The sequence below is a fragment of the Ambystoma mexicanum genome, chromosome 2q (genome assembly GCF_040938575.1).
Source record: "Ambystoma mexicanum isolate Mex_15411 chromosome 2q, UKY_AmexF1_1, whole genome shotgun sequence".
In the NCBI taxonomy this organism is placed as follows: domain Eukaryota; kingdom Metazoa; phylum Chordata; class Amphibia; order Caudata; family Ambystomatidae; genus Ambystoma; species Ambystoma mexicanum.
Genome location: NC_090924.1, coordinates 1,107,388,798 through 1,107,408,203, shown reverse-complemented (window position 1 = coordinate 1,107,408,203; position 19,406 = coordinate 1,107,388,798). Strand labels below are relative to the sequence as shown.

General features: G+C 42.4%; 1 protein-coding gene across 1 annotated transcript in view; it reads left to right on the top strand.

Moving 5' to 3' along the window:
* CALCR (calcitonin receptor) overlaps nt 1–19,406 on the top strand; it is a 2,903,406-nt gene that overhangs the window by 1,101,067 nt on the left and 1,782,933 nt on the right. Inside the window, exon 5 of the mRNA XM_069648468.1 lies at nt 6,828–6,981. Within this exon, the coding sequence (XP_069504569.1) occupies nt 6,828–6,981 (154 nt within the window). The remainder of the gene's footprint in view (nt 1–6,827; nt 6,982–19,406) is intronic.

Here is a 19,406-nt window from a genome sequence, read left to right as displayed (position 1 = left end):
ACTCCTTGCGCACATGTGTGTAATTATTGGTAAATGTCCGATATTGGTACACCAGTCAAAAAGCACAAAATGTTGTAATTTTTTAATGCAAGCCCCCAGGAAGACAAGCATGGACCATAAGGAATATATAATGTGTACATGTAATTTCAACAAATTGTGTATCTGGGAAATATATATTTGAATCAAATATAGATTTGTGGGCAAATTGACCAGGGGAGGATCCTCTGACCCATAAACAGACCTCATCATGATGACAATCCATTTCCTTCCCCCAATCATGGGAGAGGGGAGAAATGGGCCAATGACAAGTAGAGAGGGGAAGGCTCAGTTATGCCACGCACAAACCCACTTCCGAAACACATAAAAGGAGACTGCTGGGACAGGTAGAGACATTCAATTCCATTTTCTGCGGGACACTCTGCCGGGAGACTCCAGACTTCACATCCATCAATCTTCAGAGACCAGAAATTTACTTCAGAACTTAAAGCAAGGGCCTAAACCCACAAACTGAGAACTCTTCTCAGCAGGCCTCAGCATCCTTAAAATCATTTGCAAACTATTCCACAGCCGGGCGAGCTGTCTGAATTATTTTGCCAAGAACTTTTGCCAGTACCCAGAAAGCAGTGTTACATCCAGAATCCACTTGATCCGGACAGGAAAGCAGAGCAGTATCCAGAACCAGAGGCCGCTGTATTCAGAGAGGCTAGACCAGCAGAGCAGAGCTGACCCAGACCGCTGTGAGCAGAACCAGAGATCTGGATCGCTCTGAGCAGAACCGGTGCCTGATTGACCCGCCGAGCAGACAGAACCGCCGCCGGACGTGTTGACCAGATCTGTGACGAGGCCAGGTTGAAATTGATATTGTGAGTACCTAGCAGAACTGTGCAGAACCAATCTCTTAGTTAAAATAATCTAATTCAAGCTGTTTTAACCTAAGTAGAACTGCCTCCTAGAAATTGTGTCATCTGTCATTTTTAAAGCTGCACAACTGTCACCTGTCAATTCTGCAGCTGCAAGCTGTCACCTGTCATTTTGAGTTTTACTTTAAATTCAAAAATCTACCTTTATTAAATCGTCCGTATCTCTGGAACAAAATGTAACTTTCATTTTAAAGCTGTGATTCTAGGCTTTCCAACGAACCTAGAACCGACTTCCTACTCCCTATAGTTTTTCCGCAATCGCGATTTACGCACTCGCGAAATTTACTGCGATTTGCGATTTTGGCTCAATTTCTCCACTTGTCAAAATAGCAGCTCCATTCTTTCCTTTGTTAAAAATCCGTTTGCAACCTGGTAATAACTCATAGATCATTGCTAAAGTGAGCCTGAACTAATACCAACAAGCATCTCTCACTCACCCTGAATCTCTAGAGGGAATTAAAATCAGTTAGCACATCACATTTTCCCATCCATTGCCACCACATTTAAAAGCATTTTGGGCCTTTGTTTCAAACTTCTACCTGTTTCCTCTAAGCTTGCTGGGGGGGAACTGAGTTCCGTATTGTATTTGATTGTATTCCTGAAGACTGTGTGTGTTACTTCCATCTCCTTGCATTGCATATAGGGGGGGGGGGGGGGGTGAATTGCCACCAGGGGAAAAGTGAACATATTATCTCTTGTGAAACCATATCAGTTTATTTTCTGTACTGCATTTATTCCTCCTTGCATTTCCTTGAAACCATAAAGCATTTCAGCTACCTCATCCTCTATACTACTCCTAAGTAATCAAGTGTACCACCCATTGTGGATCCACATCATACGTCTAAGTGTACTATCAGATATTAATTTGTTATAAAAGTGTGACACATATATATTGTTTAATTTTTCAAATAAACCTTTTAATTTGCAAAACAAACCTACTTCTTGGCTCAGTGGGGTCAGGGGGATTCTAAGAGGGGGGTGTTATACAAGGGTTGTCATCCAGAGTACTGAACTGGACATAAAAATACATCAATAAGGGTTTTCCTCAGCATCCCAGACTAGGCATTGACTTAGCTGTAGTGTTGATTGAATATCGCTTACAGCACCCATGCGTCTTGAAAATTCTGGATGTAAAGCAACAGATCTTCGGACTCCTTCATTTTACATGTCATAATAGCTCCCATGTCAGAAGTATTCGGGTATAGCAATTGTAATGCTTTCCATACCACGGCTCTTCAATTATTAAACAGAGCTCCATCATGCGCGGTATTAACTGTATCACACCAGGGTAACCTCCACGTGTCCAGACATCATCAGCTCTATCACCAAGTATGGTGATTAAAAGACCCTTAATGTCCCCTATAGCTAACTTGTTTCCTCCATCATTTTTTCTAGCTCATGTATCCATTTTCCGCCTCACAATGTCAACATTGGAAGCTTATTGTTTAGGTTTTCTCGATCCATGTGTGGCCAAGGTATATACTGCGGCCTCGTTCTTCCTTTTTCAAGTAACGGGAATTGTAACACATGGCACTCCTTTTCCTCTCTCATCATTTTTCTATCCACTGCACTGCACTTCAGCACCGTCTACCTGGTAATGTCCCCTTTCTGACCATAAGATACTCCTTTGTGTTGGTCTGATTGTGTGGCTGACTCTGATGCCTTAGGTGCAAACTCACTAGAATCTGACCATCTTATTCCCTTTCCTCTAGAGAAGCATTTTTCTTTTCTTCTCTCATCTTCCTTTTCCTCATATTCCTCTCTTTCTGCATCTGATATTGTCTGTGCCCAACTCGTGTAACTCCTCTCATCTTCCTAATTCCTATTTAGTGTCAACCTATCTAGGGAAAGCTCTCTGTTTCTGCTACTTCTGGAGGCGTACTCAGTGTCGTACAACTGAGTGCTCTCAAGACGCTCGTCCTCTCCTCTCCCTTGGGGTACTTGTTCTAGCCCCATTTGATCATATATTCTATCGATCGTTTCTCCCGATGCTTCTGGTGTCGAAGTCATCTTCGATATTTGCCCTAGACATGCCTGTTACTGGATCGTACTCAGGAAAGAATTCTTCTTTGTCCTCCCAGTCTACTACTGGATCAGGTTTTTTAACTTCTCTTTCCAGATATTCAAGATCCTGTGCCCTCTGTCGTAGCTTGCGTTCTATGTCATCATCGAACTCTCTGTGCTTCCTCGCTTCCTCTCTGACCCTATCTTCTTCCTGTTTCTTTACATCTTTACGTTCATTTGCCCTTCGTATTTCCTCATCCCTTCGTCTTTTTATGATCTTCTCCCGTATCTTGTGTTCTTCTTCTTCTATTCTTCATTGTTCCTGCCTGTTCTTATCATTAGCTTCTCTTGGCTTATGACCGCATTTCCTTTCTTGTTCTTCGCGATACAGCTGCTCTCGTCTCTGTCTATCTTTTTTCCTGATTCTTTCGTCTCTCAATCCTTTTTCCTTTTCCTTCTCTTTCCTTTTTCAATTATCTGACTCTCCCTTTTGTCTCACATCCTCAATGCCTTTACCATCGAGTTTCAATAAAATCTGACCTCCAATCCATTCATTCTGTGTGAATGCTATCCCATAAGTTCTGTCCTCATCTCCTTTCCATCTCTTTCCCTCTCTACTTGTATCTAGAGATGTACTTGCTTGTGCTTGATCTCCTTTTTCTTTCTCACGCCTCTCCTTGTCCCTTGGGACTTTGGAGGTAATATATCTGTCTCTGTCTTTGTCTGGGTTTTCGTCACTACTTTGCGTAGGTGACTCATATGACGGGTTGCTACATCCTGTGGCTGCTTTAAGCTCCCTCAACCGATATAATCCTTCATCTTTACTGGCTTCGCTTTTTGTTTCAGCCAGGGCGGGTGGTACAGAAGGCATTTCACCCCCATCTGTGCATACATTTAGTATCAAATCTAACGGCGGCTCCTCCTCCTTATCCTCTTGGTACATCTTCCAAAGCTCTAAACAAGCTAGGCATTTAACTTTTTGCCAGTATACGTGGCATGCAAATATGTCGTCATATGCTGCAGGACCGTTCTAGATAGCGATTCGCCTTGGGGCCATGGCATAAAAATGTTGTGGGCGGTTCCTTGAACCCATTCTGCACTGTACTTCTTTAGCTTAGGTGCATGTTTTGGCAACAGTTTGCACAAGTGTACTAACGGTGTAATGTCTTCATGCTTAAATCTGTTTATCTGTTCCCCATATAACACTTTGTTATGCTTTACGTTTCTCAAACAAAATCAACAATATGAGCTAGCACCAATCGTCGCAAGCTCCAATCCTGTTTTTTCCACAAAAAATGTGATTCTTACTTTTTCAAACAACCATCAATTCATATCATACAACATTTCATCTATACAATCGCACAATTTTCATGCTATTTCCCCCAAAAATGTTCTTACCTCGTGACGTCAGTAAAAAGCGAAAAGAGAGAAAAGAAAAAAAAACACAAGACAGATGGAACAGACTAGATAGACTCTGGAAAGCTACATAAATCTCCTGCCACTATCATTATTCCGACGTGGAATGTAAGCCCATTTCTTTCAGATCGTCTCTTTCATCCATTCTGATCTCCTATGTCGTCCTATTCATTGAGGACTTTAAATGCAGGCTTCTTCTAGCGCTATATTAAAGCCTAGGTATTTGGGCTTATCCTCCTTGCTCGGGTATCCTCCTGGTATCTCTCTTTTCTCGGTATCCTCCCGGTATCTCTCTATTGCTCGGCCACCTTCGAGTCAATATTTTCCCCTGATATATATATGACTTTCTTATTCTGTCATTACTTTTTTGTCCCACCTCCCTCCGTTACCTTCCCTTACTTGTTCTAAGGAATGCCATTTTTTCCCAAAGCATTTAGTCTTTTTTACTCACTGTTCAAATTTATTTTCTCACTGGATGCTCGGGATCAACGCCTTCGTTACTGCCTCTCCTTGCTGTTCGTCCGATCAGCTGCTTGTAGAAGTGGGAAGGGGTTTGTGGTGAAAATCACAGGTTCCTTCAGACCTAACCTGCAGGGTTTATACTTAGACTATCCACTATCCACGAAGAGCCTATTCTACTGAGCCAGATGGCAAAAGGACTTGTGATATTGCTGTCTTATCTTAATCGATTTTAATTGAATCATCAATCTCTGTTACCAAGTGTGCAGTAGGGACCCCAGCCGGCCCATAGGACTGGGGGTTTCCCAGACAGCACTTTAAGATGAGTAGCAGCACCCTCGAGATGGATGGGGATGCAGATTTGTACTCTCGCATCAAATCAATAATGACAACTCAATAGTTTGGCAAAGGGAGTCAGTTTAATGACAAGTACAAAAAAACGGGGAGTTCATGAATATCAGCAATCGCTCAAGTTTCCTTCTCACTTCAACTCCAATTAATTTCAGAAAAAACATAGTATTTATACCAAAAACTCATCATCACTAACGTATAATTTCTTAAAACTAAGCATGCACTTGATTGGTTCTAGGAAGGTAACTTTAATATAGGCACTATATCTGTATATGGTAACGGGGAGAGGCGATTGGATAAACAATGTCAAGAGGGGCAACTAAGCCCTTCCTTGAAAATGACTACTGTAAATACATGGTCCACTATGATTGGGTTGGCATCAACCCCACTCATACTTTTCCATTTGCTTAGCAGCGTGCAGAATAGCTGGCCAGGTGCAGGGAGTTCGTCTACACCCCCAGCTTCCCTCCAATTATTGTTACAATCAATCATCACCTCAGTGGTCATGTGTCAATTATTTCTTTGTATTTTGGCCTGGAGTCTGCTTTTTGGTCTGAGGAAGTCAAGGCATCTGGGCATGGCAAGAGTCCATGCACAGGTGGGAAAGTTTCATCCCTCTGCTTGCTTGGTCATGTGATTCTGACACCATGTAATCGTCTTATTCTCCATGCAATTTCATGTATTTGATTTAATTCTGCCAGTTGTCTGCCACATGTGGCTTGTCTTGACCTTTTGCACAGGATACTCTGTTCTTTTTCCATTAATTGTATCCACTGTTGGTCTATTTCAGCCGATACGACCTTGGTTTCTTGGCATGGTTGTCTTTGTCTGAGTTTCTCTCTGTCTTTAATTCTTGATTTGTTTGCTGCAAAGCTCTCCTCCTGAGACCTTTAGTAACCTTTGGCCGATTCTGCTCTTGTACATAGTGGAAGTATGCTTGTATAAAGTGCTCCTTTTGAGGTAGATATTTATAGGTGGCGCTTGTCACAATCTATCTTACTACTAAAACCGCAGCGTTTTCCAACACAATAACGTTGTACATATGTTTGCGGTCACTTCAAAAGCAACCGCAAACATAAATACAATGTTTTTAAAGCTGCGGTTTTATTTCTAAGTTTTCCAGGCTCCTCCAGCCCGGAACACTTAAAAAACAAAAACGCAGCTAGTGCTTATTTTTAAAAAAAAAAAATAAATAGCACTCACCGAGATTCAGCTGCAGCTTTCCTGCTCTGGTCTCCGGTCCCTGTCCTCCGCCTACAGCACTAATGAAGGGAAAGCCACCCAGCGGTAGCTTTTGTTTACTACAGCTGGCTGGCTTTTCCTTCATTAGTGCCGCAAAAGCAAAAGCCAGCACAGGAGGGCCTCCATTTCACAAAATGGATGCGCCCATGTGCTTGCTTTTTGCGAATTTTGAGCTTGAATAGCTCAAAATTTTACATAGGAAGTTTTAAAACGGAGAATGCTAGTATTTTTTTTTATGTTGCCTATCTATTTTTTAAATAACATTTTTTACTAGACCATCCCTTTAAACATGACTTGTTCACGAATGTTCATGTTTAAGGTTCCGTGTATATCGGTTATATCCGTTGAAAAAAAGTTTTGACCGTGCGTCTAATGATTTCGTTTTAATTCATATGCTTTGCCTTATGAAATGATGTGTTGTTTTATCCCATGCAGAACATGGCTTCGAGTCTCGCTTCTACCGTAACGTACGCAGATCCTACCGTGGTGCCTGTGGTCACTGAGACGAGTTTACAAAGACAGAAGATAATAGATTCCCAATTCAAATGCTACGAGAAAATGAACAGAGATGACCCTTATACCAAAGCAGGTGAGTTCCTTTTTTTTTTTTTGGAAACTTTATTTACAAAACTATAAAATCACATACATTACAATACACTCCATAAGACATTTAAAGTACTTGAAACCATCAAAACACATTTTTTTTTTAAAAACAACTAATTACATTGAAGCATATAACCACACATAGCCCCCAGCCTAATTCACCACATCCCCAGTCACCTCCCCCCAGCCCCTATTTACATATGTACAACACCAAGTCTAGTATAGCTGAAGAAATTTACCCCAAATTTTCTCAAATAAAACCAATTTCCCTTCCCTTCTGAAAAGTGTACTCTCCATAGCCGCCAAGTCATGCATTTCAGTCAACCACGTCTCAATATTCAGAGTCAATACCGACTTCCAGTTCCGCAAAACAATTTTCTTACCAATCATTGCCCCTCGGAACAACCACTTCTTCTGATTCTGAGTAAGATCCTCCAGAGACTCATTACCCCCCAATATCACCATCTTGAAATCCAAAGCAGGTAAACCCTCAATCACCACATCGCACACCCGACCAACCTCACCCCAGAACAATCTCACCAACCTACAGTCCCACAGCATGTGCTCCAAAGTACCTGCCACATGAATACACCTCCAACAATCTGAGCTCTCCGACATCCCCCTACTCACCATTCTCTCCGGTGTCCAAAAAACCCAATTAAGAATCTTTATCTGTCTCGACCTCTCCGTGAGCCCCAAAGAACATAACTTAACATTTACACACATCCTGTGCCACGAATCCTCAGAAATATCCGAACCAATTCTCCTACCCCACTCCTCTCTCAGCAAGTCATTACCATTGTAGTGCGACACAATCTCTTTATAGACTAGACTGGCCAGGCCACCTTCCCTCCCAATCGGTTTACTAGTAAACAAACACAGATCAATTTTACTGTCAAAGTCCACAACCCCAATTGCCCGTTTCAGCTTCATATAATCTGAGATCTTAAAATTCTCTATGTCAAAGTGCCGATGCAATTCCCTTGCAGACATCCAAATACCATTCTCAAACAGATCAGCCACCCACCGCACTCCACCCAAAAACCAATCTGCCCAAAAAACCACATTACCATTGATCCGAATAGCGGGATTAAACCACAACGACGCACCAGGTTCTCTAAATGCGTCCACACCCAAACATTCACAAATACCTTTCCATGCGCTCCTCAAATTCTCAATCAGCGGATCTTTCCCACACTTCTTTTTTGAAACCGAAGTCAAGACCGCCCGCGGAGTCAATGGTCCAACAAAGCTAGTCTCAGCCTCCACCCACACATCCTGCAATTCATCCACGAACAGAACCAAAAAATCAGACATGAAGGTCAAGTGGTAGGCCCTGAAATTAGGAACCCCTAAACCACCCTCATTTAATGGCAGTTGTAATTTCCACAACTTTAATTTTGGAGGCTTCTTATCCCACAAAAATTCTTGAAGCATCCTGTCCAAATCATTCCAAAATGAAGATGGTAACACCAAAGGAAGCATACCCAGAACATAATTAATCCTTGGGGCTGAGATCATTTTCAGGGCGTTCACCTTGCCCCACAGCGAGAGATTCAATAAACCCCATCTGTCAAGTTCAACCCTCAACCCACTGCATACTGATTTCGTATTTTCCGAGATCAAGTCTCTAACCATGGGAGATAACCACACCCCCAAGTACCGCATCTTATCAGGACACCAACGAAATCCCAGGCCCACCACAAATCTCTTGTCCACAAAAGGTGTCAAAGGCATAACCTCCGATTTAGTCCAATTAATCTTAAATCCTGAGCACAGCTGAAAATCAGCCATAATCCCTATAAGCGCCAGGACAGACCTCTCCAGATCATCCAGAGCCAACAGCATATCATCCGCAAACAGCCACATTTTTTGTTTCAAACCCCAACTCGAAAGTCCCACCACCTCATCCGCCTTCCTAATCGCCTCAGCTAATGCTTCTATGGCAATCACAAATAATAGCGGCGACAAAGGGCAGGTGAGCTCCTAACCGTAAGGCATAGCATTGCGCGTTGGGATGCCCATTACAACCGCAAATTGGTTGCTGAAATCACAGTCAAAACAAAAGCATATGTATCTTCACTAGGGTTATTCACAATATTCCCTCACTGATGCAGTGTAAATGAACCAGAGAATGGTTGATCAGTGAAAGTAGAACTTCATCATTAACAACATAACCTTGTGCACAGCTAGAATGTGCATCGTTGTCAGTAATGGATGTCACTGACTTTCTATTGCTGTGATAGAGCTCCTGCCATCATTTATTAATTATAACAACGTGTATAATAATTAATTTAATTTTAAACGGCTGGCACTGCAATATTTGACACTGCATATGACTTTTCTAACTGAGCCGGCATCTCCTACCGCTACTGCTTAGCTTATTACCTCATGTACACTATCCCCTGTATACCGTTCCCACCTACCAATCCACGTCCATATACCTGAACTGGCCATACTAGCACGTTGCAAGGCCTGCTAAAATCCCACGCACCCCTGTGCTCCCTTTGAGGTAAGTGCTTTCACTATTCACTATTCTACATTCACCATAACAACCTACCTTACCTCGCGGAGTACCCGTTTCCTTTACCTCTCTATCAATTGACTAACCTCGCCCGCGCTGCTTCGACTCTAACCACCGCAGCCCATCCACCATAACACTCCCAGAACCGTGTTCTACCGATTATACGGATTTGCTCCCATCTAAAGTTACCTACCTTATAATGCGTTGCACCTGACTGTACTGGTCAAATATACTTAGCATGCCTACAATACCTATTTGCTATGCTCCCAGCTTACCTTTAATATATGTTTGCGCTGCGCTCTGATCCTGGCAGCTCCCCCTAACTAGCATGATTCTTCAGCAACGGCCCGACATTGCGACCATCCTGTCTGTGTCTTCATTGCCTACTGCACACACACCCTGTCTACAACACTGGCAATTATACTGCTTCTTTCCAATACATGTATCTATATGTTTGACGCAGCCCCTCTGTATCATGAGACATGGCTTTCGGAGCTGTAGTTCATACTTCACCGTAACCTCATACTTGGAACTTTACGCGTACTTGGAAATTTACGTTTGACATAGCCCTCTGGCACCATGAGGCATGGCTTTCCAAACCATATTTGTATGCTTACCGTAACCTCACACATGTACCTATATGTTTGACGCAGCCCCTTTGTATCTTGAGGTGGCTATCTGAATTGCACTTCATGCCTATCGTAACTAAGCAACTCCTGGCAACTCCTGTAACAAATTTTCATAAGTAAAAGCGCCCAGATGCCTCCGGGTTCGGTGAGCTATATAAATGCCAAAATAAATAAAAATACAATGGTCATTTTAAGAAAAAAATGACATAAGCAGTCCGACACTGTCGACTCCTCCCTCCTTCATTAGCTTCATGGCCCTGCACTTTTCTGCACCTGGTGTTCACAAAACTCAGCCCAGGCGTATTTGTGGAAAAAACAAGGCTGTATTATTTATTTACACGAGTCAACATAAACGTTCAGCAGCGAATATGGTTCAAACATCTTTCTACCTGCACCCCCTCAATTCCTATCCCATCAGCTTTTAGTTCATCAGTGCACATTTTTCATTTTTGTCCGTAATGATGGTCTCGCTCCCCCAACCTTGCTGAGCCGCCTGCTCTGGATGAATTGTGTGTCCCCAGTATTGGGCTGTGGGGAGCGCCATTATTTCGTTTGTACCACCAGCCAGGGCTGGAAGCTGAAAAACGAGGGGTGGTTTTCTTTACAGACCTTTCTGCCCCTCTCCCCCTGCCTGTCAGGCTATACAAGGGGCTGATAGTTCACAGTCATTTCCTCTGCAAATGGGCTTCTGCTCTACTGGATCGTCTGTGTGACCTATATGTGGTCTTCCAACTGCGCATTACACTTTCATCCCTATACTAGACCAGGGGGTTGACGTTATAGTCGCAAACTAGTAGCCAGCCATGAATATTCATTCACTACCTAAATTATACACATCCACACTGCACACCATTCTTTAATCGCCAGAGCCATACATCACTTGGCAATGGCTGGTGGCAAGTTTTTGCATCCTGGATAGAAAGCAGTATACCTGCATTCCCCAACACCTGGGACATTTGGGAAGCAATGTACTCTGTCCATGCAACCTTGCGTAACTGTATATGCTAATCTGCATAACCGTGTTATACCGTTTGCCTAGGTGGGTGTTGAAATTTCCCTGGGGAACTTGCTGTCGGCCTATGCCCTGAACCATGACACTACCATTTTACCGAGCAAACTCTTATTCCAGTCCTATACCTGCCATGAAACCGCAATCCACACTCCCAACACAACTCGGTGAGTGGCTGCTGGAAACCTCTTCCAGTCATTGCCTATATTCTGGCAACTTTTCCAGTACTGGTAACATGGGACTGGGAGGCAGGAAATACTAGTTTCCCACTCTTCTTGCATGACAGGTGCTGCTTGACCCCTAACCACCTGTACATTTCCCCTTTGCTCTCAATGTCCCTTGCTCCTTTATTAGCACACACTCAGCTACGCACTAGATGGTAGCTGTACTGTTAGGCTGCTCCTATGTGTCCCATATTCCTTATACCCAATTTTGGTGTGATCCTTCGGCCATGTATCATAATCCCAAGGCCTCGTGGTCCCGCATGCGCTTACACAAATAAGTATCATTCAGTGGATCAATCAGTCTGTCTCCTCCACTTCATGCTGTTTCCTTACTCTATGGTAAATCTCACCCTGAAAATACATAGAAACTGGAGAAATCCAGCGTAGAACCCTATCACACATGTGTGCTTACACTACTCATCAAAAGAGTGAGTGTGCTCCATGCCATACCACTCAGCAGCATTCAGCTCCTGTGGCTTCCCTTTTAACTTTGCAGCTGCCACAACAATATATTATAAATACTTGGAGTGTCAATAAAGACCTCTGGAGCTACGAAAGGGATCAAATTAAGGTGTTTAAACTGAAGGGGTCCACTCTCCCACACAATATCCCAAAATCAGAATAATGGACACACTGCAGTAGGGAATGAGACCAGGAGAGAGATTGCAAGTCCAGCAAAGTTTATATTCTGCTGCCCGGAGAGCTCTCTGCCAACAGATACACGGGCAGCACATTAAAAAGGCATCCAGCGTCATAAATGATAAAACATTACAATATACAATCCCACAACTCAATTGGGTCAAATCATCAGCACAGTATGTATCCATATGTGTTCATCCTATGGGATTGGTGGGTGCTTGTACGTCACTCCTACAGCACGTGGGTCAGATGGGCTCATCTTCACGAGGTGAAGGTCAGACCAGCAAAATTACACTTTCCCTGGCTAACTGATCTTGCAAAAACAGCATCTGAGAGAATGAGACAAATGACCCTCTTAAAGTCAGGTAAGAATGTGGGTGCCTTTCAGAGTTCATAAACAAGTTGTAGGCAGGCCTTGTACCCTCTGCACCCTGGTACCCATAAACCTAGAATCCCCATCCCAGGTGTCCACTTTGGAGTTTTTGATCTACCTAATGCCTCAAGATACAAGTAGACAGTGTTAGGATTAGAAAGAATATATGAGTTTCTCTGGTCAGGACTTTCGGGTGTCTTTGTTTTGTCACTTGATTACCCCTCTCTAAACTTCTTGAAGGTACAAGGATGTAGTGATTTTAACGTTGTCATTCCAACAAGTGAACAAACATGTTTAGTACATTGTTAGAACTATTTTAGATATAGTCACAGCGAGAACAAAGAGAGAAAAAGACGATGTAAGATCACAACAGTACTTAGTAGTAATTAATTTATTGTTGGATATTAAACACAATTAAAAATGGTAGTTAAGAAACCGGACATATACATAACATATAAGAAGCTTAGAGAGGGGTAATCAATTCTCTGTTCTCTATTTATTTAACTTTGATTATCCTCCCGTTCGAGAATTGATCCCCCGAGACCAAAAAGTAGGGAGTGTACCTTTCATGATAGTGACACTTCGTTTGGTCACTACAGGGGGCCAGATGTGTATCTGTATCAATGAGCAGAGGGGCAGGGGCCTGGTAGTTTACAGCTTAGCAGAGTGGGGGTCAGAAGGCACACAAGCAGGGTTAGTGGAGATGGATGGGTTCTAAGCAGAAGCCTGTTCTAGTCTCACACAGTACAATGAGCTCATCTGTTCTGGGACATCACTGAAGGTTGCAACAATGAATAGCTGGACGTCTGTGAGAACTGTGTTTGTGCAGAGTTGGCAAGAGGCATTGGGGCGCAGAGCCTGGGCCGGTAGTGTGAAGCGCAGGGCAGAAGGAGAGACAAGTTCCTTTTCAGCCCTAGTAAAAGATGGCGTCTGGCGGGGAATCCAAAATGGAGCCGTTGCCCATTAATAAGGTCTAGTTACATTCGTTCAAAGTTAGTAATTAGTACGTGATTAAACCAGACTTTAGTTGAGAAGAAGGGGGTGCGTCGCCCCCACCTTCAGCGCAAGCGAGATCTGTGTGTGTTGGGGGAGTGCAGGAGGGGCGGAATAAACCACCTCTCTCCCAACAAAACTCATGAGCTGAAAACCGTCCTGTGTATCAGGCATCACTAAGTAAGCAAGAGCTAGCTCTTGGAGTCATGTGCTATTAAGTATCATGCATCCAAAATAATTCCCACATGGGCTGCAAACTACCACTCACTAGATAGCTCCCAGCATCATGATGCTGGTCCTATAACTCACTAAACATCTTAAATATGCAGTCACCCATTAGTTTCATCACTCTGTGCAGCTGCTTCACCTAATAAATGGAGGTAATCCCCCATGCACCTTTCCCTTTAATCTACTGTGACCCTTGACAGCTCTACCTCTCTTCCACCTGCTTGCTGAAGGGCCAGAGGCATGTAAGAGCTACCTTTTAACTATCAAGGCACTCCCTTAGCAGTAGGCAGTTGAACTTCAATTAGTGCACGTGATCCCTTTATTACCCACATGAAGGGGGTAATGCCAAACAAGGTGAGTGATAATCCACAGAAGCTATTTACTACAGTTAACCCAGAATGCATTGCAAGGGAGGTATTGTACTCTCTTCAGTTGGCAACATGCAGGGGTACATCCATGGCAACATGAATAATTCATGGGACGAAGGAATCCATTAGAAAGCAGGCTTTAACTCAATAAAATCACCCTTGGCTGCAGGGCTAGATAATGGCAGCCTGAAAATCCACCCATGTCAAAGAGAAGAAATCAAGGGTCAGCTGGATGCAGAGTTTCAAATACCCAGGTGTGCCAGCTTTTGACCTTGAGCAAACAAGAGGTATAGACTCATGAAACCTTTGGTTTGTGTGAGCCACTCGGGAAATGTATTTTTGAGCCATACCAGAATTATTTTCTGTCGGGGTGGGGGAGAATTATTCAGGGTTACAATAGGAAAGATCATCACTGGCTAAAAATTAGTGACAGAGTTCTCCTCAAAATGCTATCTCTCATCCAAAAAGGACTGAACAACACTGCGCCCCATACATTTCGGCCAGACTGACCAGAAAATCCTCCACCTACCACACTTGAGCTTCCAACCACTTCCTACTTGAAACGCCTACATTCAGACTAACTAAAGCGGGTGGAGCTAGCTTCCCGGTTAAAGCTGCCCGTGCCTGGAATGCACTCCCCACTGCACTGAGTGCTAATCTACCCTACTCTAGATTTAGATGTAATGTGAAAAGTTGGCTCTGGACTAAGGACGACTAACAAACTGATCTTCTGTCCAAGGCCTGGATCAACCACTGTAAATAATTACCATGATACTTCTGAAACCAGAAGTCAGACTATCTCATGCATATGAGCCCCTCACATCGTGCATCCCTTTATATCTGTATGTTAAAGAAGTTAACAACACTTGTAATGTATCTTCTTTAGGCTTTCCTCTGTTTGTAACCTAAACTCAAGTATTCTTGTAACTGCTGCGCCCTGCTACCCCTGGGTTTGGAGCGCATTTTCAAATAATAAACTAAACAATCCTTACCACAAGATCTTGCAAGCAGGAGACCGTGGACTCATGACAAAGGTTCTACCTTAGACTAGTGATTGAATATTCTTCTCAATGGATTGTGTGTCCCTTGAGCCTCTTTACCCTTGATCTATGCCCTGTTCAAGAAAAGGCATGCATGCTTGTGGGTGTTATTTATTTTTTTAAACCACCGGCCTCCACTCGATCCTGCCTTACTCATATAGAGTAGAGCTTCTTGCATTGGCAGTCTTCAGGTGGGGCATTGTGAGAGCTATTGCATGTGGCGTTGCACGGCACTAGGAAACCACACAATTTCCTAGTGGATAACAGGCACCAGAATAGGGCCAATTGCTGTTTGTACGTTTTGAAACCCAGCAGCAGGCACACAACATTCTGAGTTATCCTGAAATAAAGGCAAACAGGGGTGGGGGCCAAATGTTACAAAACTTGTGCAACAATACCAGACCCATGTTGATTTAGATAGCACTTCACAACGCAGCTAACTAGCAAGGCTGCCTCTCTCTTGGACTCATTACTAATCTAAGATTGGGCTTTCCAAGTTTTGCATATAGATGATCCACATAGGAAGCCTTTCGGTGTGGCAATGAATGAATAATCTTATTTGACTAATGAAAAGGCACGAGACATAAGGCCATATGCACTCCGTTGATTCCCCACCCCAGTCACCAAATTCCAGCATTTGCCGATGGAAAGGGCCTTGGCACAGGCACGAATACAGCCTGCCACACAAGGTCAAACCTAGACTGGAAACACTAAGCATGCTATTTCCTTGCCTAATAGATCAACACACGAACCCTCACAACCTACACAGCCCTTCAAGGCAATACAATTATAGGGTGAATACGGCGGACGGAACCAGGCCCTGTTAACATGAATTCCAACCTTATTGAACATTACATGAGTGTCTGTGAGTGTGTGTGGAGTCTGCTTGTGCCTTCTACTCTGCTGCTTTTACTATTTGGATACAACTTGTAACTGCCAAATTGTGTGTTGGAACTGCAGTAAGAGTGGATTAAGCCTTCTGCATTTGATTGGATTGGCTAGACTGCTCCTGTTGCTGCTTGGTGCTCGATTAGCACACCTACTCCACTCCGGCTCATAACCTCAACGACGCACGTCAGCGCGCACGTGGGTGAGTGTGTGTGGATTGTGCCTTGTGCCTTGGAACCTGTGGGGCATGTGAGGCAAGTGACTGAGGGGAGGATTCCATTGGGTGATTCCATCAGGGCCTTGTAGACTTATATTGCTAAATTACGGCACTTCTATAGGATTAAATGGGGCAGTGATTAAAAATGCTGGGAAAAGTAAAACAGAGAGCTAGTTGCTATAATCTAAGACACAATGCACCTTATACTAAAAGGAACACCAATCTATCTATACTAACTGCAAGTAATGCTGAACCTGGCACAGGTGGACCTAGCACGAGTTCCCCTGGTAAAAATGAAGCAATGGAAAGGAGGTCACAAAATAAGAATATAACCCATTTTGCATCAGATTCTGTACTTCAACAGAGGATCTGGAAACTGTGGAGGCAATGCATGTGCAGCAGGTAGCACATTTGATTAGTGAAAGCCCAGAAGTATAATTGGATGATATTGACAACAATTTGTTGTTAGACTTACGTTATAGTCTAAATGTAATGGGCATGAAGGCAATTTTAACTTTGCCAGTCGCACCTGAAGAACGTGCAGTCCATCTGCTGGTGAAAGAACCTGTGATACCTGAATGCAATGCACAGCAATTCGTGTCCACACCTAACCTGTACATTGAGCCTTCCCGGGATAATGTAATAAATGAATCAGCAATAAGTTTCTCATCCCAAAGGCGTCAATGGTGTCTTTGAAGTTCACAATTAAAGTATTACTAAAATGATGTGGCAAAATATTTGAGGAGGTGAGACGACAGCCTCCGAAGAGTAAAATTAAGGGCCTGGGCGATGAAGCGCTCGGAAGACACAATAGTTACATCAAGACCTCCACGAACACATTGGAAGATGCTGTCAGTGCTATTGAGGACATGGTGGTGGTTAGCATTCCTTGAAAATTGCATAACGATGACGCCACTTCAGACATCTGACGAGAAGGCAGTGTCGGCTGCAAAAAAGTCGACAAGTTTGTTATGCAAAGCAGCTAAGGGTGTGTCCAGAAGTGGACCCAGCTAATATGATCCAAGAGGAGCAGGAAATGGACAGGCTTTCGAAAAAATCAGAGAGGAAGCAAATAAGAAAAATAACTATAACAAAAAGGAGAGTGGTATCTTAAGCAGCTGGCTGATTAAGGAGAATAGCATAAAAGATGTGCAACATTGTTCACAGAACAGTGATAATGAAGATGAGGATTAATTTGCCAATGGAATGAACAGGATCAAAAAGTAGATAGTGGCATGGTAATAAGTAGCACTCATGCTGAAACTATATAGAAAGTGACCAACAATTCTTAAGGGAAATTAAAAGTTAGACTCTACTGCAGCTAACAATCCTTAGTCTTTTACCATTAAATCAGTGGCACAGATGAATGATAAGGCGTATGTGACTCGATCTGGCTTCCTAAAGTTGATAATGGATATACTCCCATTGTAGACTTTGATTTCGTGGAACCTATGAAATAGTCAAATCCAAACCTTACGCGGATCCTTTGTAGAAATGTGGAAACAGTTATGATTATACGCAAACGTCAAAACAGATTCCTAAATTTGGATTATCATATAGACGCAGAAGAAGGAGATCCGAGGGCAGTAGAGAAAAGAAAAGTAGAAAATATAACAGAATACATCCAATCTCTTAGTGATACTAATAACTGCAGTTGGAATAGGGGAAATAAGAGAGGAGTTATTTGCTGTCTGCTCAAGTCACTATTGGATGTAATTACGAACTGTGAGGACGAGGCAACTTGAAATAATGTTATTATGTTGTGGAATCCCAGGATATCACACGTTATTTGCAGCAAATAGGATCTTTGGGAATATTACAAAATAATTATATATTTTTGTTGCAGGAACATTGGCTGACGGACACAGGGCCTGATTCACAGATGCATTTTATAATGGTGCAAGTCCATTGGAAAAGGCTCTGTAAATCAGGCCCAAAGTATATATTGATGGCTATCCCAACTATCAAAAAATGGCTAAACAGGGTGAGTAAGGGCGCCCTTTTGGTGTATTGATCATTGGTATAAAGAATCACTTGAATAGTCGCATAGTTGATATAGGAAAAGATGACTCAAATGTGCTTGTTGTCGTAATTTCTGAACTGTTCAGAACCCATAGGATTGTAGTTTTCAATGTATATGATCTGCCCGGAGATAAAGATATGGAAAATAGTGATTGAGGACATTTTGGAAGTATACCTATACTTATTTGTGGAGACCTGAATGCCCATTGCATTTGTCATAGTGAATGCCTTGACACAAAGTACGTTGTCAGTAAAAGCATAATTTAAAAAAAAAAAGAAACTAGAGCATATTGTGTAGGTAATTCCTGGCAAGACTTTGTGAGAATGGGGATACACTAATGGGCATACAATGTGGGACATATCGGGTCATTTCAATTGGAGTAAAGGAGATAGTGTAGCCACGTTAGACTATGCCTTTGCAAATGAGCAATTATTGTTAAGGCCAAAAAGCCTCAGTGCAGCAAAAAAATAATGTTTGTGTTAATTCTACAATAACTTTACAAATAGGTGCAAAATTAAGGCTAATCAACAGTGAACTGTTAGGAGACTTAAATATCAACAATGTTGGAAATAGAATCAGCTGGGCATCCAAGAGTTTAAAAAAAGCAAATAAGATGCTTGTGCAGATAAAAGGAAATAAAATGAAGGTCCTAAGGGAACTTACTGCTGAAGAAGTAGAGGCATGGATTGAGTCGCCAACTAGACAAATTGCAATCTCAAAGAATAGATATACAATTCTTAACAATAGGGTAAGAGACATGATTATGAAAGAAGTTAGAGAAAAAAAGATAAATGTATGGAGAAATATAGGAATTAAAGCGTGAGACTATGTCGATATTGAATAAGATTGGTATAATTAGATCAATCAAAGATAGATATCGGCGTTGGATGAAGTGGTGTGCTTTCTAAATAAAATGCAAGTGCATGTACATAATACAAGGGATTATAGGAATATATTGATAATGTTAGGAAGCTATAAGGGAACGAAAGACCAACTGTTAGTAAATACTGTTAGTGCACAGCAATGGATTGATCATATCTGTGTACACTTCTCACAGAAGATTGAGGACCAAAATAGGAAATGTGAGTCTAAGGAATTCATGATAAAGATAGACAAAGAAGAGATCATAACAAAAATTACCAAAATTAAAAAAAAAAAAAACTCTTGGTCACCTGGACTGAATTGACTAACTAACATAGTCCTTAAGAATGATCCGGAGTAATGGGCTATAATCCTTGAGATCTTATTCAGTAAGG